The sequence below is a fragment of the Callorhinus ursinus genome, unplaced genomic scaffold, assembly GCF_003265705.2.
Source record: "Callorhinus ursinus isolate GAN/ISIS: 27379988/994484 unplaced genomic scaffold, GSC_fseal_2.0 scaffold4, whole genome shotgun sequence".
Lineage (NCBI taxonomy): Eukaryota > Metazoa > Chordata > Mammalia > Carnivora > Otariidae > Callorhinus > Callorhinus ursinus.
Window position 1 is genome coordinate 16,151,650 of NW_027397066.1, and position 23,834 is coordinate 16,175,483.

The 23,834-nt window shown below is 38.3% G+C and overlaps 1 protein-coding gene across 2 annotated transcripts in view; it reads left to right on the forward strand.

Annotated features, from left to right (window-relative positions):
* The window catches only part of SLIT2 (slit guidance ligand 2), a 360,710-nt gene that overhangs the window by 331,922 nt on the left and 4,954 nt on the right, over positions 1-23,834 (forward strand). For both annotated transcript variants that reach the window (XM_025887763.2, XM_025887764.2), the window contains 5 exons: positions 3,568-3,661; positions 8,801-8,938; positions 9,047-9,287; positions 10,672-10,802; positions 20,819-20,973. In XM_025887763.2, the coding sequence (XP_025743548.1) occupies positions 3,568-3,661; positions 8,801-8,938; positions 9,047-9,287; positions 10,672-10,802; positions 20,819-20,973 (759 nt within the window). The remainder of the gene's footprint in view (positions 1-3,567; positions 3,662-8,800; positions 8,939-9,046; positions 9,288-10,671; positions 10,803-20,818; positions 20,974-23,834) is intronic.

The following is a 23,834-nucleotide window of genomic DNA, read 5'->3' on the forward strand; positions in this document are numbered from 1 at the left end:
AGAAAGAAAGAAAGAAAGAAAGAAAGAGAAAGAAAGAAAAAGAAAGGGAAGGAGGAAAGGAAGGGAGGGAGGGAGGGGGAAGGAGGGGAAGGAGGGAGAAAGAAAAGAAGGAAGAAAGATTGCATAATGTTCACTCAATATTGTGAGTTTTAGGAGAAATTTTTCAATAGTAACTAAAAGCATATGAGTGAATGACTGTTAGTGAATTTTATTTCTATTCTTCATGGAAAACCAATGCAACTTTCAAATAGCCAAAATTTTCTTGACTGGTTGAGAAGTAGATATAAATAAAGTTCTCCATTCATCTGTGGAGCTTTCTACAATTCCCATCTTATATTGAGCTCTTGAGTTTCACCTCTGTGGGACAGTATTTGAACTTTGAAATCTGCCTTCCCCCAAATACAGCAGAATCCAATGTAATTCAAAAACACTGAAGAAATAGTCCAGTGAAAACATTTGTTTTAATAATTGACCAGAGAAAATTTAAAGTAATATTTAAAGGAAAGTTATAAGCTATTTATTATTAAGATGGGTGATTAATTATTAGGCAAAAATTAAACAGAAAAATATCTAAATGCTAAAATGAGATCCAAGTTGAATATAGGTCAATAAGATAGAGCTCTTGTATCTTTTTTCAATAACTATTATTTTAGTATGTCATAAGATCATACTTTATAGAGTTATGAAGACAAATATGCCCTAGAATACTGCTCTCAGTGATCTTCCAGTCAAAGAAGGGGAATGAAGTAAATGCCATAATATCCATGCCATCCAAAAGAATGCAGCCCTATTACCTTCCTTATTAAATGGTTGTCATGAATATTAAGTGACTCCATATTTGTACAGTGTTTAAAACTATCTGATATATAGTAGTAAACACTATACAAATATTTATTAAATCAATAAGTAAATACATACAATATATGTGCCATAACATAGGCACAGGCAAACATGAAAATTGTAGATTGATAACAAATGGTTGAAAAGATCCAGGAAGATTTCTTAAAGAAGAGATATATGATGGGTGGAAAAACTGACAACGGAACTTATTAAAGTTACTAAAGCAAAAGGAAACACCATTAGTCCAGACATGAACTTGAGATAAATTTGTAAAATCATAAATAGACATAGGAGATGAGTATAGCTTGCAAGATTTGGCTTTAGAAGTGAATTAGGCAGTAGTGGAATGTAGAGGATGCTTTTGTAATATTTGTTAGTCTTGTAATATTTGGTGACACTTAAAGGGAGACAAATCCTCTTTGAAGTAATCAACCAATCTTAACCAGAGTCAAATGTGTAGCTATGTATTGATAACAAAGAACTATCATACATGACTTCAGCAATGGTTAATATTGCTGCTTTGCTATTCTTATAAGATAAATTCCTTATAAAATAAGGAATACCTATTTTATAAGAAATATTATATACTTATTTTATAAGGAAAAGCTATCAATAGCTTTTTGTTTGTTTGTTTTTTGCCTTCAAATTAACATGTTTAGTCTTAAAGCTGTTGACTAAAGAACGGCCAATCTGTTTAGCCAACAGTTTCGTAGAACCACCTCCTTTCTCACTCCTTTCCACATCAAGTTTATGGAGAAACACCTAATGGAGAATAAAGGGTCAACTCTAATTTCTTCTCTTAGAGATGAATTTCTCTTTCGATGTTCTATCTCCAGCTCAGACTTTCTCTACTGGTTGACTGGGAGCTGATTGAGGGCAGAGTCCATTACATCTGTTCTTGTAGCCTCAGAATCTAGCCCAGCATCTTAGAGTAAATCCTTAAGAAACTGTGGCTTAGGTTGGCTTGATTGGCTTGGATTGAGTTGGGTTGGACTGGATTGGATCCAAGTGAATAAGAAGTCAAACATTTCCCCTGTTCTTATAATTTTTAAAACAATTTCTTATTTGGGTATAGAGTGAAAAATACATAGAGTATTTTTATCTATAATATATCTTAAATGGTCCCTCTCTATCATCAGTTATTACAAGCTCCTTTGTCTGTAGACTACTGTAAAGAGCCTGTATCCAACCAATCAGATTTGATTAAAAAACTAAATATAAATTCATCATGGTAGGCTGATAAATTATAATGAATGAATTCCATCAAGAGGTATTATTACTTAAAGTAAAACTAATTGAAAGTGTAAAGCTTTAAATAAACACTGTTTAAAAATAGCTCATCATGTAGATGTTGTTAAAACCTTGTTGTATCACAAATCTAGAGATGCAGATAGCCTTCTTGAAGAAATATATGAGACTTTTGGTATAATTAGTTCACTTAAAGAGACAGAAAAAACCCTAACTTACCATACACCAAACTGATAGAATAACTGAGTACATTTACATATTTGCATCATGGATACAGATCTTGAAGTGTAAATAATATGCCACATTGAGTTGCTAAGCAACTCTTTCTACCAGGTAGCAAAGTTTTTCCTTAAAAGGACAATCTTACAACAAAGGAATGAGCTGCAAACTCCTGATTTTTAACCAATACTGTTTAAATCCACACACTTTGAATGAATGAAAATTCTAATAGTTCCTTGTAAATGAACAGCTCAGAGTAGCTCTGTCACTTGATTCATTCATTTACTATATATAACACAATTAAAAAGTGATTTAGAGCTAAGGTAGCAAAGGGGGGAACTTTTAAATTTTATATCTTTCTAGTTATTATCTCACACAATGATTTGGAAAGTCTCACTGAAAATCATATTTGGCCTAAAACAAAATAGACCGTATTATTTGTAACTGAAGACATTTCTTAAGAGGTTTTCAGATATGTAATTCAACATAGAGTGTCTAGAATCTTCATGGTTATGCTTTCAGCTCTCATGTATTGATAAAATTTATTCTTTATGAGCTCGCTGATACTCGGGGGAAAAAAAGTGTATGTGCTTTATTCCCATTGATTCTCCTTTTGCTGTTTTTCTATCTTAGTGGATAGACCTAAGGAGTATTCTGTTGAATTGTTGCAATTAAGTCATAAGACGGAAACAAAGCCTTTTTTTTCCAGACTTTATAAGACCTTGGAGACTATGAAGATAGGAGGATTGTTTTTCCAAACGTAAAACAACAGGATGGGCAAGACATAAAGGGCTACCTACCAAATGATTTCATTTATGTCACACTCAGAAAGAGACACAATTAATGTTTGGTCCAGTTAAGATAGTTACTTATCCTTGGGGTCAGGCTTCTTTGATGCTGGTAAATGGTGTGTTTCTGGCTGTGGACGCTGGTTACATGAGTGGGGTCAGTTTGTAAGTATTCACTAGCTATTCATTTATCCTTGGGGTATATGCTATACCTCAATAAAAAGCCCAAATCACCATAAATAAAACAACAGAAACGGGCTCATATTAGTTACAAACCACAATAGTTGTGTTGTCCCAAATCATAAGCCTGGTTAGCAGCATAACCAGCATTTTGGATCTTCTGCTTCCCTGTCTTGTGATTTATTTTTTTCCCAGTCACAAGCTGTGCTAACTTCTGAGGCCCATGACAGCCTGCTGGCAGGAAGCCTGTTAACCTTTCCCTGTGAACTAACACTGTTTGCCATGTTAACAGGCGAGTTGTGTGAGGAGAAGCTGGACTTCTGTGCCCAGGACCTGAACCCCTGCCAACATGACTCCAAGTGCATCCTGATGCCAAAGGGATTTCAGTAAGTCAGAGCTATGTGCGGCTCACAATGCAGGACGCTGTTTTTCTTCAGGGACCTGTCTTCCTCACCTTCCTTTTAGGACCTCACTTCACACCTTTGCTCAGGACGAAAGGAACATCCTCCGGTGTCAGTGGCATTTTTATAAACGTTCCTATACAGCATGGACTTCATTTATTTATTTTTTTTTTTTAGTACAGGAGAAAAAATAAAAGACAGCATTTCCATTTGTTTCCTGGCTCTTCCTGGGAAGTCGTGCATGAAATAAAGTAGACTTTTACTGTGTTTACTTAAATGTATTTGAAAGCCAAATAAATTTGTAATATATACTAGGTGCTTAATTATCTGAATGTGAGTTTGTGGTACGTAGGAAGTTTAGTTGAAAGTGAGATTTTTTTGGCCAGCACCCATTCTTAACTATCTAAGGTGAGGAAGGTAGAGGGACCGACCGTATGTCCCAGGATGCCCGGGGACAGTCCCAGTTTATGCTTATTGTCTCAGCATCGTTATTAATAGTACCCCTTTCACCTTAGATTTGTCTTGTGTGGGATGATAGAACAGACAGTCATTCTAGATAGAGGGCTCCCTCAAGTAAACCCAGATCTTTAAAATTACTTCTTTTTCCTCCTCAGCAATCTTCCTGAAATATGTTTGGTATCAAATTAAATTATTCCTTTGCCACAATCCTGAAATAGTTTAAGGGTCTATCAACAGCAACTTCTCTTCTTAGAGTGGACAGTAGTTTAGAGATCATCTGCTCCAAATTCTTCATTTTAAACATGTGGAAAACAGGACCCAGACAGGTCGGTGGCTGTCCAAAGATCTCAAGGCTATTCATTGGCAGATGTGGGAGCTGGGTTTTCTATTTCCCAGCTGGGTGATTTTTCGAAAACAGGTTACCTCTAAGATATTTCGTAGTTTATTAACATTACTGTTGGTTTGTTATAGAAGGTAATTTGGATTCTCAGGAATGATACAATTGGGTTCAAGAGTGGAGCTGTGCTTATATCAGACAACTAGCAAATAGAATGATTTGTTCTTTTACCCAGTATTGATTGAGCACCTACCATGGGTCAGGGCATGTGGTAATACCACCATCTTATGTAGTGTTTTATAGCTACTCACATTCACATACTTTATCTTCTCGGTAAAATGACCCAGGCATAATTGCCATAGGATTCAAAGAATTAAAGATTGCTTGGGTGGGGAACAGTTTTATAAGATGGGAATTGAGCTGGAACTCTAACATTTTGATAGTTGTCCACTGATTATCAGATACTCTAAGTTGAATGGGAGGTAGGGTCAGTGTCTCCAGACCTGCCTTTCTGAGATCAATCTGAATAAAATGCGTATTCTCATTTTATTTACAGAATATTTTTTATTCACTTTGGTTTAAAATATGGTTTTAGAATATGCAAACACAGTTCTAGAATATACAAATACAGGGGTGCCTGGGTGGCTCAGTCGGTTAAGCATCCAACTCTTGGTTTCAGCTCAGGTCATGATCTCGCAGTGGTGGGATGGAGCCTGGCGTCAGGCTCTGCACTCAGCATGGAGTCTGCTTCTGATTCTCTCTCCCTCTCCCTCCCTCCCTCCCTCTTTCCCTCTCTCTCAAATAAATAAAATCTTAAAAAAAAAGAAACAAATATAGTTCAGTACCCACTGATTCCATTTGATACCTTATTGGAAAAGAAAAGAATATCTTTGATTCTACTTTCCATTATATTTTAGTTTACAGCCCTATGCAAAAACCAGAGGTCTTATTGAAATATTTATTTATACAAGATTCTGCATTGCATTTTGTTCATCCAAGTACTATACGTAAATTATTTTAACTCTTAATGTCTTTGATCTGCCCACAGTTGAATTTAGCAAAATGAAAATCCACCACTTAAAAAAAAAAAAAAAGAAAGGAAGGAAGGAAGAAAGAAAGAAAGAAAGAAGGAGAAAGAAAAAAAAGGAAAAGCCACCACTTACATACATAACAAATATTATAATTTTTCAGAGAAATTCGTCAGGAAAGCAGGTGGTTTTCCAGAACTGCTTATCTGCATTGCACATGTCACAGGGCTTTGTGCATCATAATTACAAGATAAAGAATCCATAGGACTTAAAGGAAACTATTAAAAAAATAAGGGAGTTTGTCTTCAAAAAGACGACTCCTTAATTCAATATCTTCTCTTACCATCGATTAAATTACACACGCAGAAGTGCATCTTACTGGCTTATGGGCAAGCTGATTTGGACACCCATTATTTTCAGCAATAATTTGTGAGCTTGTTTTATAGCTGTTATTAGTTTAGCAGAACGCAGGTAAAGTCACGGTGTATGCTGTTACTCTCATATTGTAAGCAACTGCACATTTTGAGAGAGGGAGTTGCAAAAAAGAAAATGGGCTTAAAACCCAAAACTATATGAAGCTGCTAAAGAAAACCTCTACTGACAAATGTTGTTTGGACAAACTGTACTGTTTCTTCAAATTCATTTTCTTATTACTAAGCTACAGAGCTGGTTTTACTTTTCTTGCTTTATTATATACCTCATAAATCTCTTAAATTACTTTGAGATATTTTTAGACCGTGATATGCCATAAGTAGTATTCAAGCATGCGTCTTTCTTAGTCAGCTGTTGGGCTTTTCCACCGAATAATTTATGCTTTTTGCTTTCTTCATCACTTCTTGGCAGATAATAGAGTTGAAGGAGTGGGAGAGGTTTTATTGATAATACAAACCTTAAGGAATTCTTAATTAAATATTTTCTTCTGTTTTGAAATTTGATCTGAGGAGCAAGAGAAAGACAAAACAAAAAAAAAAATGGTGGTCAAAACGTGACTCCAAGTTCTAATGGCTTGAAAAATAGTAATTGTTGAGAAGAGAATATAAAATAGCTCTTAGCCACTGGTGGTGAGTTTGTGGTTCTTTTATCTTTTACTTTGATTTCTTTTCTCAGATAAATAATTCAGAGTGTTTCAAAGCATTTCTTCTTTCTTTTAATGCCTGGCATTTCAGTGGTTCTGCTCACATTAACATTGATGGAAGCTCTCTCCCCAGACTTTGTCCATCTATTTGAGGACGTATTTGGCCACTTAAGATCCATTTAACTTCAGATGTGTTGTTTACTTTGCTGTGTTATGATTTAGTATTAAAACCGCTGGCTCTTGAGCAAGCATGCTTCTGCAGTGAGCTCATTTTATTTCCTAATTCATACATGCAGAGCTGAAAGTCTGTTCTCCTCAGAGTCTATATATCCCCATTTATTTTAATTCATCAGCCCTCTGGTAACTCTTAAATCCTGATTTTGCAGTTTTCAGAGAAAACCCTTGGTGTTCAGTAATGTCCACATTCACTTCGGCATTTTTTAATTATCCTCATTCACTTAAATCCTAATGGCTTTGAAATAGAAAACTGGAAAATTAGTCAAGACTAAACCACAAAGACTTTTATAGAATTATGAAGACTTAATAGAATTATTGTTTAAATCCTTACCATTTATTGATCATGCATTATATATCAACCCACTATACTGAGTCTTTTACAGATAGTGTTTTATTTAATCTTTTAACAAACACGTGGAAATTATTTTGTACCGTGAGGAAGACATGAACACCTAGGAGGTTTAAGTAAAGTTAGTCAGGATTGCATAAATGTAGAGATGAAGTCAGGATACAAACCCAGTTCGTGTAACTGCAAAGTCCAAATTCTATAAAGCTAAATAAACTGTAGGTTCCTGGTTTGTTTTTTTTTTCTAGAGTCAGTGAGCCCTCTCTTAAACCCCAAACAGAAATGCTCATGGAAGCCCAACATGTAAAACTAATAAATCCAACAGGAGAGTGTTGCGGGAGACAGGTGGGAAGCAGGAAGCTGCCAAAAGCCTCCTTCCCTTCTCTGGTCCCTTATCGCTCCCTCAGAGCATCTTTGAAAACCACTGCACCTGCCACGCTGCTTTTCCTCCGGCAACTATAGAGTGCTTCATCCTTCAGTGGTTAGAAATCCAGGCTCTCTTGCTAGATTGCTTGGGTTTTCTACCTGGCTGTGGCACTTACAAGTTGAATGCCCTTGGGTAAGGTCCTTAACCAGTCTGTCCTTCAGTTCCCTCATATGTCAAGTGAAATAGTGGACCCTGGAGCAGGATTCAAGGAGTCCAGGACCCTGGAGAAGGATTCAGTGAATCCACATATGCCAAGTGGTTAGAACAGGGCATGGCACGGAGGACGCACTCCAAGAACGCCGGGTGTATATTCTCTCTGGTTCTTCACCGTCAGTGCGGCTGGGACCCCTTCTTCCCTTCTGCCCCTAGAGTAAACAATCAAGCTCAGAGCTGTCAGTGGGATTGACCCCAGGAATTTTTTTTTTTTTATCAGTTTCCCTGTTCTACTCCATTAGGTCAGCCCAGCTCTGACATAAGGAGTATCTGGATTCATTATGAATTAGGGTGTCCAATGTTGACATAAATTTTTTTTCATAAAATTGTATTTTACTCCAATACATCCCTTCTCTACGAGAAAACAAAACCATTAATTAGTTTTAAAATATGTTTAATATTCTTAGTAAATTTTACAACATAGCATTTTTTTTTTTTTTTTGGTTTCCACTGTTCAGAGGAATCAGAGCAAATGAAAACAGAGGACACTATAGGCAAAAGTAGTGGGGACAGAGGGAGGGAGGGGAGCGAGGATGGAGGAGGGAAGGAGGGAGAGGAAGGGAAGGATGCTGGAGGAGGGGGAAGGAAGAGGGAGGGAGGAGGGGAGCAGGAAAGCAAACACGAGAGGGAGAAGGGAAGAAGGAAGGATGGGTGGGAGGGAGGAATACAGGCGCAATTCTGTGCTCATTGGGATTGTGGATGGACGCCATCATCATAGTCCTAACCATCCCTCCGACAGATCACAGTGAGAAATCATGGAATAAGTTTCCTAGGCATCCATTAATTCCAGGGCTCTAGCACTCTGTTCACGTGAGTTTTGCATTTTTTGCTTTCATTTTCACTTATTTTTCTTGAAGTAGAGTTGACACACAATGCTACAGTGGTTTTAGGTGTACTCAGTAAGTTTGCAAAGACAGTGCCAATTTTTCTAGATGAAATGCAACTGTTTTACTTACTTTGGCTGAGTTGGGTGTGAAACTATGTACGTGCTTGCTCAAACAGGTGCGACTGCACACCAGGGTATGTGGGTGAGCACTGCGACATTGACTTTGATGACTGCCAAGATCACAAGTGTAGAAACGGAGCCCACTGCACGGATGCAGTGAACGGCTATACGTGCATCTGCCCTGAAGGTTACAGGTAAAAGTAGAAACAGAGGTTTGTATTTAGAGTTCAGTCTCACAGAAAGGTTTCAGCTCATCTCGGCAATTAAGTAAAAACAATGTGCTGTTGCTCTGTTTTCTTTAGTGGCCTGTTCTGTGAATTTTCTCCACCCATGGTCCTCCCTCGAACCAGCCCCTGTGATAACTTTGATTGTCAGAATGGAGCCCAGTGCATCATCAGGATAAATGAGCCCATCTGCCAGTGTTTGCCGGGCTACCAGGGAGAGAAGTGTGAAAAGTTGGTCAGCGTGAATTTTGTCAACAAAGAGTCTTATCTTCAAATTCCTTCAGCCAAGGTCCGGCCTCAAACGAACATCACCCTACAGGTAAGCGGTGCCCCCCCGGAGCAAGAGCTGATTTCATCCTCAACCACCTTCCAGTTCAAATCATCAACATCCATGGTGGTTCAGGAGTGATTTTTTTCTTAAAGAGACAGTTACCATCGTCATAACAAAGAAAATGCTGTGTGAAAAGCTTTATTCTTCTCTCCAACATTTGTGTTTTTCAAAACTACAGGGGAACCAGGTATTTTTATTCACTACTTGATTGTGAAACACAGAGAGAACAACAAAACATGTTTTGGGCTCTGGTGAATGGGGCAGGGGCTCTGCAAGGGGTGGGGGCTTTTCTTAGGAGACTTGAAGGTGAGGAGAGCAGCAGTGAGACCACACCTTGACAAAACATTCAGCCAGTGCCTTTGAACTCTTACGCAGAACCTTTACGAAGTGACGTGAGGGCGCCTCGATGGCTCAGTCTGTTAAGCGTCTGCCTTCAGCTCAAGTCATGATCCCAGGGTCCTGGGGTTGAGCCTGCTCAGCCAGGAGTCTGCTTCTCCTTCTGTCTCTCTGTTCCTCCCCCCGGCTTTGGTTCTCTCACTCACTCTCTTTGTCTCTCAAATAAAAAATCTTAAAAAAAAAAAAAGTGACATGAATTGAACAAACTCAAATGTTATTGTAAGACTTTTCACCAAGTCACCTGTCCCTTTGAGCCAGTTAGTCAGACTCGTGCCGAGGAGGTGAGACTGGATGAGGAGTTAGGAATTCAGGACACATGGGGCAGGTTGGGGCTGCATGTTTGTTTTTTGTTTTTTGTTTTTTTAATCTGGTAAGAAAAACATTTTAATGTATTTTGAATTCAAATGACTTTAGCAGATTTCCTATAGATGCCACCCCTTATTTGGTTTACCCTGACACCCCAGTACCATGAGGAATGGGACTCAGGAAGACAGGCAGGCTTTCCCTGTCTCCCTCCCTTCCAACATTTGCCTCACCAGATTGTTACGAGAAGGTACCTAGCAGGGTTCAGGTGTAAGTCCCAATTTTTACCAAATTGGTCCTTTAAAAGCCCAAAAAGGCCAAAAAGCAGGAGAAAAACAGAGATTTTCTCCTGTTCATGCCCTCACAGTGATGAATAGGAACAAAAAGACCGGGTAAATGAAAACCTCCAGCAGAGAAAGTCTTAGGTACGTCCCAAGGTATTTCCTTAAGTATCTGTTACTGGTTTTGTTTTTTAATTCTTTATGAACTTACCTGCATCAAAATAATTTAGGAACAGGTCACCTTTCAAGTCCTCATTTCTGTCTGCCTTGCATTGTTACTTTCTCACAGCCATAAGGGAAAAATCAGCTAAGAGTAAAAACTCTGCACTGAGCAGTCTGGCTTCTTTTTGGTGACTGTGCATCCTACTAATGTCAGGGTTACTTCCTACCAGATTGCCACAGATGAAGACAGCGGAATCCTTCTGTATAAGGGCGACAAGGACCATATTGCCGTCGAACTGTACCGGGGACGGGTCCGTGCCAGCTACGACACCGGCTCACACCCGGCTTCTGCCATTTACAGGTGAAGGTCTCTCAGTAACTGGTAGAGGTGAAAAGTGGTTCAGTGAGAAGCCGTGGCTCCTCTGTTATTCTGTAATGGCGAGAGGAGGGAATAATTGGGCTATAGCAGCCATTATGATAAGTGTATTACTTAGAGGCCTGGCAGGAACAGATGTCATGCTCAAGTTGGATAATGGAGGAGAGATTCTCAAGGGGACTTCTTATAAAGATTGTTAGCGTACAGTAACTGGGGGGACAGTAACGAGGGATACAGCTACTCCCCCCCCATTCTTGAAGGGGCGAGTGGGGGCAGCAGTTATGGAAATCCATGCTCAGAATAGGACTTGTGTCTCTGACTGCCTGGCAGCCGCTGTGACCTTCAGTGAAGGGATGAAGTCAGTCCTCAGAGAAGGCACCGGGGTTTTAAATATCCAACCTCACTCTTCTTCTGCCCAACACGGCCCTGCCTGGGCTCCCCTTTGACCAAATCGGATTCCAGAAAAAAAGAAATCCGCTGACTGCAATAATATAGTTTGCTCATGAGCCTCCCAGGGCCCAGAGCAGGGTGAAGACAGGTGGAGAGTAGCTCTAGAGAAGAACCTGCAAGATACCCAGTACAGTGAGTCATTTAACATTACCTTTCATGCAACGCATATTTACTGAGCACCTACTATGTGCCAGGCATGGATCCAAGCTTTAAGGAACAAAGACCTTGCTCTTAGGGAGATTACACAGAAGAAGCCAATGGACACATACAATATGTGATTGGCAATGTTATTTAATTTGCAAGTTTTCTAATAATGTAATAAGATTGATGATATTTTGAAGTTATGAAAGGAGTGGTATTCATGGGACATAAATTTTGCTGGAATGGGACATAAGTTTTGCTGGAAATGTGCTTTTTGCATAAGATTAACCTTCAGAGCCTTCTGTTGGATCTCAACAACAGTTCACTATCATCTTACACCAAGTTACCTAGTTTACTTATCCACCTGTAGAAGTAACTGACACCAGTTAGAGCAAGGTCACCAAGTCATATACGGTCAGTTTCTTTTCAGGCAGGTAGCTTAAATAAACTAATCAGGCCAGTTGCTAGAGAAGAATATGTTCTCATCATTTGACTCTTGAAAAGATCTAACTTAGAAAGTTACATTGAGGTTGGTAACATAACAGGAGCCTTTGTGTCTGGAGTGAACTAAAAGCAAACTTTTGTCAAAACAGGGCCAGACTACATCCACACAGTTCTCCCTGAATGCTGCCATGGGAAAATGTGGGCTCCAGTTTTACCAGAACTCTTATTTTTCAAGGAAAGGCATAAATTTGGATTTTTTTTATATAAAGTATTCCATCCTTTAAGTATTGATTGACATTTTTGTTAAATACCGTATGTGGTGAACAAAATGCATCTGTAAGCCAAACATGATCGGCAACAAATTTCGGGGCATTGGCTAGGACATAAAGTTGGAGAAACTGGCCTCTACATTATTGATGTATATATTGATGTGCTTCAAAAGCCTTCTCATCCTATTTGAGACTTTATAACAGTTCCAGGAAAGTAGATTCCAATTGGTGAGTCCTTTTGGTGGTGAGCTAACCCACTTGGGAATATATAGAGCATGGAAACAAACACATAATTACTGGTTTCCAAATGGGATATGAATTTCATCTCCAAGTGGTGATGAATTAATGCCAACATTTTAGATATTGCTAGGCCTTAAATTATGTAGCCTCAATTTGTTTCAGTCCATCAAAAAGTTTCCGAATATTGATTTTGTGCTCCATTTTTTTTTTTTACTTTTTTGTTCTATTATATGCAACAGAAGAGCATAGAACTCTCTGAAACCATAGTAAAGGTCCTTGAGGTTGGCTTATTAAAGTTAGTGTTCACATAAAATATACTTAAAATGTTTCTAGATAAGTTGTAGAAACCCACATGATTATATCACAATGAGAAGTTACCATAAAGAGCTCGTTTTGAGTTTATATTCTTAACCATTTTTGCCTAACAAACAGTACAGCGTACCATGGGATGTTTACAAAAAAAGAATAATATCACATGGCACACTTTTCATTATGAACCAGAAGTCTACTTCTCTGTTTGCAGATCATCTAATGGAGACATCTTGGTTTATGGTTTATGGCTCAGAAACCAAGAAAAGTTATCACATTATTTTTAAGGAAAAGAAAAGCAGCAATTACCTAGGACTTAGGTAGAGAGATGATTGATTGATATGGATTATGTATATAAAATGTGCATATTACATATAGATATATAGATATAGATATATTCATACACCATTATGGAATAGAAAAAATGCTTCTTTGAAATAGAAGCTATAGAGAAAAATTAAATTATTTCAACACACTAGGAGATTTAACCTTTGACAAGTAAAAAAACATAGTGGCTAAGATATGTTTTCAGACCTAGGCTTGGCCAATTACTAGTGGATAAACTTGGAGCAGATACTTAATCTTTCTGTGACTCAGAAATCCTGTCTATAAATAATAATACAGCACATACCTGGTTAGGTCCCTCTGAGGATGAAATTCCAAACTCAGCTCCATGCTCATTTCTCCACTCACATTGTCCTCATTCTCATCTATGTTATAGCAAGACAGGAAAATTTTTCTGGTATCTCTTTCTGGAGTATAGCAGAGGACTTCTAGCCTTATACCATAACACGAGAAGTACAGGTTGTTTACATCATCTATAGAACGCTGTTTGAAAATAACTATCCAGATTACAAATATACTCCTTGACCTCTGAAATCCCCTTTCTGGGAATTTATGCTACAGATAGACCTGAAGATAATTGATATGTGCACATGTACTCACCGTGGCATTGCTTGTAAAAACAAAAGTTAGGAAACAGCCCAAGTTTCCATCTAAATAAACTATGGTACATCCACACAATGGAATGTACTGTTAAAAAGTAAAGGGAAGGAGGGAGGGAGGAAGGAGGGGAAGGAGGGGAAGGAGGAAGTTCTCAGTTGGTTGAGCGGCTGCCTTCGGCTCAGGTCATGATCCCGGGGTCCTGGGATCGAGCCCTGTGTCAAGCTCCCTGCTCAGCGGAGAGCCTGCTTCTCCCTCCCCCTCTGCCTGCCTCTCTGCCTACTTGTGCTCTCTATCTCTCTGTCAAATAAATAAATAAAATCTTTAAAAAAAAACAAAAACAAAAACAAAAATTGAATAGAAAAGAGCAGATGCTTTAAAGACAGCCTGCCTTGATTCAGTCTCAGCTCTGCCATCGATTCACTGCGTGCCATGAGTAAATTGCGTAAGCTCTCTGGGCCTCACCTGGTAAATGGGTATAGTAAATCATAGTTCCATCTTTGTAGGATTGTAGTAAGAATTTTATGATTTGATACACAAGAAAATATTTAGAACAACACATACCAAATAGTAAACAATGCTAGCTATTTGGATCATAAAGTTAGACTGTCCAAAATGTAGTTCATTTCCTTTGCTTCACCCAAACCCATGTCCCTGTCATTCCTAATTTCATTGAGAAGCAGCACCATCTTCTTGGGCACATAAGTGTAATGGAGTAATTCTTACTCTTTTTCTTTCCTTTACCTCCAACTTGAAATTTGTTCCAAGTCTTAACTCTGCTCCTACTATTTTCTGGTATTTATTCAAATGCCTCTGACCTGGCTCAGAACTTACTAAAATGTGACCTCTGATGACAGATATTACCTCTCCATCATTATAGAGAAACCCATCAATAACATGTTGCCATCAGCTTCCCATAAATTGCTTAACAATTATTATGTTTGGTTGAATTAAATGTTCGAATCTTGATGTGTTTCTGTTTTACATAACATTATTAAAAGTACACTGTTTTAAAAGGGAGTATTTTTACATATGCTTACACCAGAGAATTTGTTCAGTTTAATGGCGTGATTTTATGTTATATAACATTGACTTTAGTGAAAACTCATTTTCCAAATTGTGCATTATTTAATGTGCTGTTGGAAAATTGCTTATGGGAATAATTTTGTGTATCAGGTGTGTCTTTTCAGTTGCCTGGTTACTCTTCAACATGGATGGAGATGGATTTTGTTTATTTTAGTAAATGAAATCTGATAAAATTAGGGGGAAATAATTCTACATTAAGTTCTGTATTTTTTTATTTTTTTATTTTTATTTTTTAAAAGGCTTCATTTTAGATGCCTTTAGATTTCAGTGTGTTAAATGAATTGATGTGAGAACCATGATGTCATGGAATTATGTCTAGAGAAAGTACTTAACACAGCTTTAAGTGTGTTTAAGAGAACCCAAGATGTAGTAATTATTCCTTCTTCCCAGTACTGAAGTAGCATGTGCACATTTTCTCATTTTATTTCTTCTATCGGACAGAAGTCCAACATTTCTTACAGACCTGCATAGTGCTCACAGACCTGCTCACTGCAGGCAGTGGTGAGAAGCTATTGTTTTCCAATAACGTGCATCAAAATCACCCAAAAAGTGTGTTAAAGAACAGATGACTGGTCCACCTCTCGTTTCTGATTCAGATCTTGGATGAGCCCCCAAAGTTTTTCATTGTAACAAGTTCCCAGGTGATGCTCTGGTCAAGGGAGCACAATTTGAGAACCACTTGTAGAAAAGGAATATATTTGAGCTGTGCTCTGAGAGGCGGTGGTGTGCATCTCTTCCCATATCCAGAGTCCAAGACCTCATGCTTGAGGTTGGCCTTGAAACCAGCCCTGCTGGGAATACGTCCACCACTGAGGTCCACAAATGCTACAAGTCCGGGCTCTTTTTCTTATCTCAGAGAGCCAGTTGTTATATATTTGCCAGCATCCTGCTGTCTGAGGAATCAGCAAAAACAGAGATGACATAAGCTACTTAACAAGTGAATAAAGTAGAATATCACACACAGGCCGAATTTTTATAGTGCTTAGCGAATAGCATAAAGAGCAACTTGGTAATAATGCCATGAACGAATGACAGCCCTCAGATAGGGGTGGAGTGACACATTTTTTTTCTCAAGTAGACTAATAATTGCCCTTCAGAGTGACTTTTTTTTTCATCTAAATAGGCAGAAACTTTAAAAAAAAATTAATAAAAATGGCATGCTTCTTTCTTTAGATTCAGATTAATGTAATTTTCCAAACCAAACAGCTTCTTTGGAAACACGGTCAATGACTGTTTAACAATGAGGAAATCAGGCTTCCAGTTATGGAATGAGTAAGTCATGGGGATAAGAGGCACAGTGTGGGGAGTATAGTCAGTCTTACTATAATTACGTTGTGTGGTGACAAATGGTAGCCGCACTTGTGAGTACAGCATAATGTTTAGAGTTGTTGGATTACTGTTTTGTACACCTGACACGAATGTAACATTGTGTCAACTAGGCTTCAGTTTTTAAAAATTAATTAACGTTTTTCAATGTGGAAATGAGATGAACCATCTTACAGAGGGGAGGACTGTACCATGCATTGAACAGATTTGGTATTTAGGGAACAGTACAACATCAGGGGACTTATCCCTGCCAATTGTTAGGTTTGGTTGGCTATATAGTCTCTGGGTTATGCAATTTACAGGTTTACATTAAAAAAAAAAAAAAAAGGAGGAGGAGGGGGCGGAGGAGGAGGAAGCAGAAGAAGAGAATTGAGTCTCATTGGAGAGATAGACAATAGAATATCCTCGGTCTCTTGTCCAAGACACACACTCAGCCATTCTTGGTATGCCATATGGGAAGGCAGCACTGTTTGCCAGCTTTGGAACTTTGAGCAAGTTACTTCACCTCTTAGCACTTCCATTTCCTCCCCTAAGCAGTTGGAATCATACCTATTTTTCACATGTGGCTGGGAGAATTGGAAGTAACAAACATAAAGCCCCTGCTGTCGTGCTAGGCACAGAGTGGGCTCACAGTAATTGGTGATGTTGCGGGTTTATGGCTATTCTTGATGCTCAGATATCCAGATAATGAAGAATAAATGCAAATGTTATTGCCTTACGTGGGACTCTTACTGTATGTTCAAATGTACAAGTCCCTTTTTATTTTAGTGCATTTTTATTTAAATGAGGTAATTTGCCTCAAAAGTACTTATTAAAATGTAACTTGACTTGATCCATCAGTCATGTTGTAAAACATCCTTTTGAAAACTCTTATGCACATGCAATTAATACCTTTAATCTCCTTTGACCTCCTATTCCTTTTGATTTGAATAGGTAGGCAGGGAAATGTTGTATTACCATCCCCATTTCACCTCATCCGGGAGCTAATCAAAATGAGATGACCAGTTGAATTTGTCTGGTGTCTGACAGAATATACCAACAGACACTTTGAATTTTTAAGGTGAAAAGCTAGAGCTCACATAAGCCAAGTGAACTGCTTCTCTTTATTAAACTACTGAATTACCTTAAGATTTATGCCTGAGACAGAATTATAAAAATGCCACTGTTGATGTGTCCTGCATAAAGAAAGAAAGAAAATCAGAGGCAAGTTAGAGCCCCTCTTCTTTTAATCTCTGAGTTTTTAAGCTCTTTTTCTATAGCCAACCACAAGACCAAGCTTTGTCTTCATACATCCACTTAGAAATTCAAGAAACCAAAATCTCCGCTAATAGGTAAGTGTAGTAAAACTAAATACATAATAGTGGCAATAAATTCAACGTACATTCCCAGGGGGAAAGGCTCAGTGTTAAGTGGTTCACTTGCAACTCTCCTGAGTCATCAACTGTATAGTTCCCTGGGGAGTAGTGAAAGAGAACTTATCAATACTTCTCAGAAACCAAAAGGATGTTATGCACTGTGAGTGGTTAGGTAGGAATGACCGTGATAGACTGTAAAATTGAGGATGGTTCAGTTGTATCATGTAACAACTGGTGTGTCAACCGCTGCTTTTATTTTAAAGAACATATAGGCAAAGGATTTCTGGACATCCCCTGGTTAATCTCATGCTTTAGAAGGCAGCATGAAACACCGATTTTAGAATATTCTTAGTTCACAAATATTCTCTTTAGGCCCATACACATGCTATCATCCTAAAACACAAAGAGTCTAAAAATATTAACTTTGTAATACTTTTCTGTCAGAAGCCATGGTGAGGCCTCATTTAATTCCAGGGAAATATAAATGGAATCAGGCTTAGTGATAACTCTGGCCAAGTTCAGGAATGATCAGATTAGACATTTAAAACTTTGGGAAGGAAAAACATCTAATCAGTCTGAATTTCACTTATAATTGGGAAAATAGAATCCAAATCCATGTTTGAAGTCTATATACCTTATAGGCATTCTCATAACCTTCAAACACTTACTATGAAATTATTACCTTTTTTTTTTTTACAATTCCATGATTTCTGGTAAATATACCAATTTGTGCAACCATCATATAAGGTTATTTTCCATAGAACTTTATTCTTGGGCTATTTGGGAGAAAAATCACCTATTAAAGGCTTGTTAGTGGTGAGAACACATGCCATTGGTATAGTACTAGGTACTTTTCAGGTTTTTTTATTGTAAAAGTGGTGCATAATAATTAAAAACACATACTCTAGAAACAGGGATTCTGGCTTCAAATCTCATTAGCCACTGGCTGTGTCATGTTGAGTACCCTAAGTGCCCAACTCTTAGGGCTGTTGTGATTCTTAATGACTTAAGACACATAAAGTTCTTAGAACACTACCTGGCCTATAGTATGTCCTATGTGATTCTTTGGTCTTAGTATTTTCATTTCCCTGATGAGGAAAATGACACAGAGAAAAATGTCCTGAAGTCACACTAATGCAGTGTCACACTAATCCAATGTCACACATCTAATGACACTTGGGACAGGCTGAACAAGATGTACCTCCCAGCATTGCCTTTAGGATATGGCTACTGAAAAAATCCAAATTTTTAAATAAAATGCATATTTTAGATATCCTTCCCTAAGTATGCTTGAAGCCTCTTGACTATAACTGTAAACCAGTTAGTAATTACTAAAAAACTCTAGTTATTCTTGGGGCACCTGTGTGGCTTCGGGTCCAGAGACTCTATCTCTGGGTCCTGGGATCGAGCCCTGCGTCAGGCTCCCTGCTCCGTGGGAAGCCTGCTTCTCCCTCTCCCACTCCCCCTGCTTGTGCTCCCTCTCTCGCTGTCTCTCTCTGTCAAATAAATAAATAAAATCTTTAAAAATAAATAAATAAAGTAGCTTACTCTGTTGTACTGCATCAAAGCACTGTCATTAGTGATGACATACCAAGATTGATGGTCAAGACCAGTGTGAGACCAAGAAACCATTGTCCAGTACAAATGGCCTTTTCTTTGCAAATCTAAAGGAAAAAAGAGGTCCCGTTAATATTTATGATTTAATCAAGGTCAATGTTCATAGAGCAGTCCTATAAAACCACTTACATGCTATATATGATCACAAAGGAAAAGCAGTTGGTCACCCCTCTCTCTATATATATCTTCATTTTAATATTTTACTTAAAACTTTAGTAACTTGAACAAGATATGCCCCCAAAGAAGTTGTTCTATTTCTGCCAGCCTTTAGCATTATTTTATAATTCATATCAAAAAGAAAGCTAACTAATTTCTTCCTGAAGATACTGAAATAATACTGGATTATTTATGTGATGACGGTGGTAGTGATGGTGATACTGATATCTAACACTTAACTTTGCACTTTCTATATCTGGATGTTTCACTTTGCACTTCTTAAAAATCATTTCATACAGACCTCAAATTAATCATCAGAGGGAGAAATACTTATTAGCCTTAACTGAAGAGAAGACTGAAGTGTGTAAGCAATTCAGTAACTTATCTAAGGTGAAAACGTTTCATAAATGCAAGACCAGGATTCAAATCCAGGTTTATCTGACTCCAAAATCTGTATGCTTAACAATTAGTTGATATTCCCATCCAGTATATTCCCTTAGAAGACAGTCCTATTTAAGACCAGTGACAGTTGGTATGCAACTTTATTTAGTAAATGATTTTCATGTATTTTGTTTCCTCTGTTGGTTTTACTGGTATAAAGTGTTGGGATAATTAAATTTGTAGAGGGTAAAAATATTGATTGGCATATTAATATTTATCATTTAAAAAAGATGATATCTGAGACAGGTTATCAAAGATCCCTGTACATGTGGACTCTTACAACCACTTAAGACCAGCGAACTTCAGATGTTTTCACAGTTCTGCAGAATGGTTTATACTGTGGTCGAATCACGAAAACCTTTTTAATCTCTGTTGGCAAACAAAGGAATATTATTAGACACCTGTGGTGAGAACCACACAGAAATGTCAGTACATTTTTCTATTATTTTCCGGGCTTGCCCTATTTGCAAATTTAAGTATCAGCACCCAGAAATTTAAGCCATCATCTTATGTAGGGAATACTAGGTATTCACAGTTTCTCTATCCTATGCTCCCGTATTTCCATGTTTGAGCCTTTTTGTTTCAGACTTCCTAGTCAATATACCAGTATATTAGCTCTTTAATATTCACTATTTATTTTTGACCCCAACTTCCATTTTGCCGTATTTTTGCCTCCTTGGTGAGAGGTAAGTATATCCCTGACACTGCTGTGTATGGATCCCATTTTCTGCGTTGGTCCCGTGCTCATCTTTGCCTGCTGTTAACACTCGTGTTAGATTTATAACCACACTTCAAAACCATATAGCACCTTCCTGCTAATCATGCCCAACTTCCTCTTATTTTCAATCCCCATTTTTCATTTACCTCAGTTTCTTAATCTTTTTGTTTTTATCCATTTTATGAATTTCCATAAGCCCTCTCAAATTTTAGAATGACTGTTAGACCTGGCCCTGGAAGAATATGATTGGATAGTGATTAAATGTACCCATTTCCACTTCTCCCAATAGGAAAACAAGCTTAATTGGTATCCATTCCTAAGAAGTAGAAACTGATTGTATCTCCCTGAAATATCTTCTATTTTTAAGTCATCTATTGGTCTTTATCTTTATTAATTCTAGGTAGGTGTATCTTTTCCTAAGAAGTGCTTATTGGAGTTTGTATTTTAACTTCTTTGGGTTAATAAAAGGAAAACTGAAGCATCAGCTAAGTTACTTTTCCTTTGTAGCGTGGAGACGATCAATGATGGAAACTTTCACATTGTGGAGCTACTTGCCCTGGATCAGAGTCTCTCCCTCTCCGTGGATGGAGGGAGCCCCAAAATCATCACCAACTTGTCAAAGCAGTCCACTCTGAATTTTGACTCTCCCCTCTATGTAGGAGGTAAGATCTGTTCCAAATCCAGTAAGTCCCCAAAAACCCTGTGATTCTCATCCTAGACTAATTCTGAAATTGTTGATCCCTGGTGTCATGGCCGTCGACCCATAGTGATCAATCACTAAAAGATGGACAGCAAGGATAGAAAAGAGCGAGTGCTGGATGTGTGTTAAGAGACCTGTTTTGTGTCTGTCTCAACCTATTAATAACCAATGTCATGGTTGGACAGGTTCTTGTGGTTCTTGTGATGACTGCAAAGTACCCATCAGCAATAAGCATCAGGAAACTTTGAAGAAAAACTAGAGGTTTATTACTTACAAGACCTGAAAATTATACAGCACACCTGTGGCCACACAGCGAGCTCTTAAGGAAAAAGAGAGTGAGTGAGAGAGCGCATGTGTGAGAGCAAGAACACACAGGCCTGGAGTGCTGCTTTTATTGTGTCATGCTAGAAAGAAAAAGAAAAAAGTTCTGTCAGATCTTACCATCTAGATTGTCTGTGCTACCGGTTGCCAACTCATAGATGGTAGGAATAATTATTAACAAAATCAAATGATGAATGAATGAATGAATGAACAAATGAATTAAATATTCAGCTTGTATTGGGGTAACAGGAAGTACTTATGGTTAGCTAAGACATTAAGGTGAGTGCACAAGACAGAGGGTTGGGAAGGTGGACTACGGGTTGGAATGATAGAGTGAAGATTCTGGACTTTATTTGTAACCAACCAGAAGGCAGTTGAGGAACAGGTGAAGAACAGAGATGTGGGCAATGTTCTGAAGGAGCCCAGAGGAGAGGACCCACAACGGAGAGAGCTTTCCTCTACTGGGGGAAAGGAGGGGAAATGGAAACTGGAGATCCAGAATTTCAGTTTCCAGGCAAAGGAGCAAGAAAGCATATGATGTTGAATTGAGTAGCATTGAATTAAATCACATTGGATTGAGGTGAATTGAGTGATAAAATTAACTCATTTTACAGAGACGTAAGCTGAGGTTCCTGCGCAGGTCAGTGTAACTGATTTGCTCAGCAGGACAGGCATTTGCACAAAGTTTGCACTAATTTTCTGCAAAATAGTAACCTTGGGATTCTACATATTTATGTTATCCCTTCAGAGACTTCCTTGAAAGCATTTTTGGAATTGTCCTGAAAGTCCAAAGCACTTCTGTATTTTTGTAATTTTCAGCATTTGAAGATCTTAACATTTTGAAAGAATTTTGGATTTTTAGAAACCATTAAAAATCTTGGTTCAGTTCCATAAATATTTATTTAGTACCTACCATGTGCTGGAAACAAAGTCAACATACATATAAGGGTTACAATGTTGAAAAAGAAATAGCCCTCCTTTGCCCAGGGGAGTGGGAAAAGCCGACATGTCTTCAAGGAACCATAGTGCATTGGAAAAAAAGTATTGCATACTAAGTCTGCTCAGCAAGTTGACTGATCTCATTGCTTCATGGGAATCACAACTAAGAGATGCATTTAAAAACAAGCCTCCATTTCTTGCCTGCACTACTGTTAACAGCCATTCCATTGGGATGGGTAAAGCAAGTCACACATAGATATACCTGTGGTTTGAAAGAAAAGAAATTATACTCACTGAACACATTTGATTTGTCCAACACAATGCTTCTTTACAGTCTTAATCCTCAGAGACTTTAGGCACCAGGTATGATTTTTTGTTTCATGATCCCGAAGGGACAGCCACAAGGACTTTACAAAACGTGTCCAAGTTCACAGAGCTATGAAGTAATAGAGACCTCATTTGAGTCCAGGTCTGGTCTGTCTGACCCCAAAGCCATCTGTCTGCATTTCCACTCACTTTTTAACATAGAGCAGAAAGGGAAGCAATCTAGGTTTTGTGGCTTTTTGTTTATTTCTGGACTTGTCCTTCACTTGATTTATTGTGCTTTCATCAGAAACAATTTCACTGAATCTTGTAAAACTCCTTTATGATGCAGTGAGGGGGGGTGGGGGGACCCTACAAAATGGGAGTGCTTAGGTCAGAACATTTCTCAAAAAAGGAAAAAAAAAAAAAGCTTTACATTCCAAACTGAAAAGTGCCAATCTTTCTTAGGATAGAGGGTCTAGAAGAATCCAGATAGTACCTCTGTCCATCCAGGCCTGAAGGAAGCCTCACTGCCAGAGAACATAGTGGGCCCATTTCCTTCCAAATCAGAGCACAGGGTAATTCAAATTTAAAAAAAAAAAAAATACAATGTAATCATAAGATCCCAGCCCTGAATTCGAGGTGGCAAAGGCAGAAGAAACTGACTTAGCAAAGGAGAAGGACCTTGGTAACTAAGCTCATCTTTTTCTCCAAATTTGAAAACGCACATGTCTGAAAAAAAGACCATCCCTGTTTGGACTTAAAGTCCACACATTTATGATGAATGGATATGATAGAGTTAGAAGAACTTATCCCAGAACAAAGAATTTTCTTTCACTTGGGCTTTCCTGGAAATGGTACATTTCAGATTTTTTGAGCCTGCTCTAGAAAGCAACACTGTTCCCAAGGCCAGAGGGACATGGACTAAATGTCTGAGGTCATGGAAGTTCAAAGCCAAGACCCCTAATTCGGTACCTGTCGAAGCGTGACCAGGGAGCACTTGCATCAAAATCAACCAAGCTGCATGTTAACATTTAGATTCCTGCACCCCACCCCTTCCTACCAGTTAGACTCAACGCGAGCAGAGAATTTGGCCTGGAAAGCCGCCTTCTGAACATGGACCTTTGGTGGATCTCGGAAACAGTTGTTCTGGTCCATCCACTCATGCTATGGACGAGAAGACTAAGCCCCACAATGGTTGGAAATAACTGGCTCATGCCTACACAGACCAACAATGAAGACATTGACCTTGAGCCAACC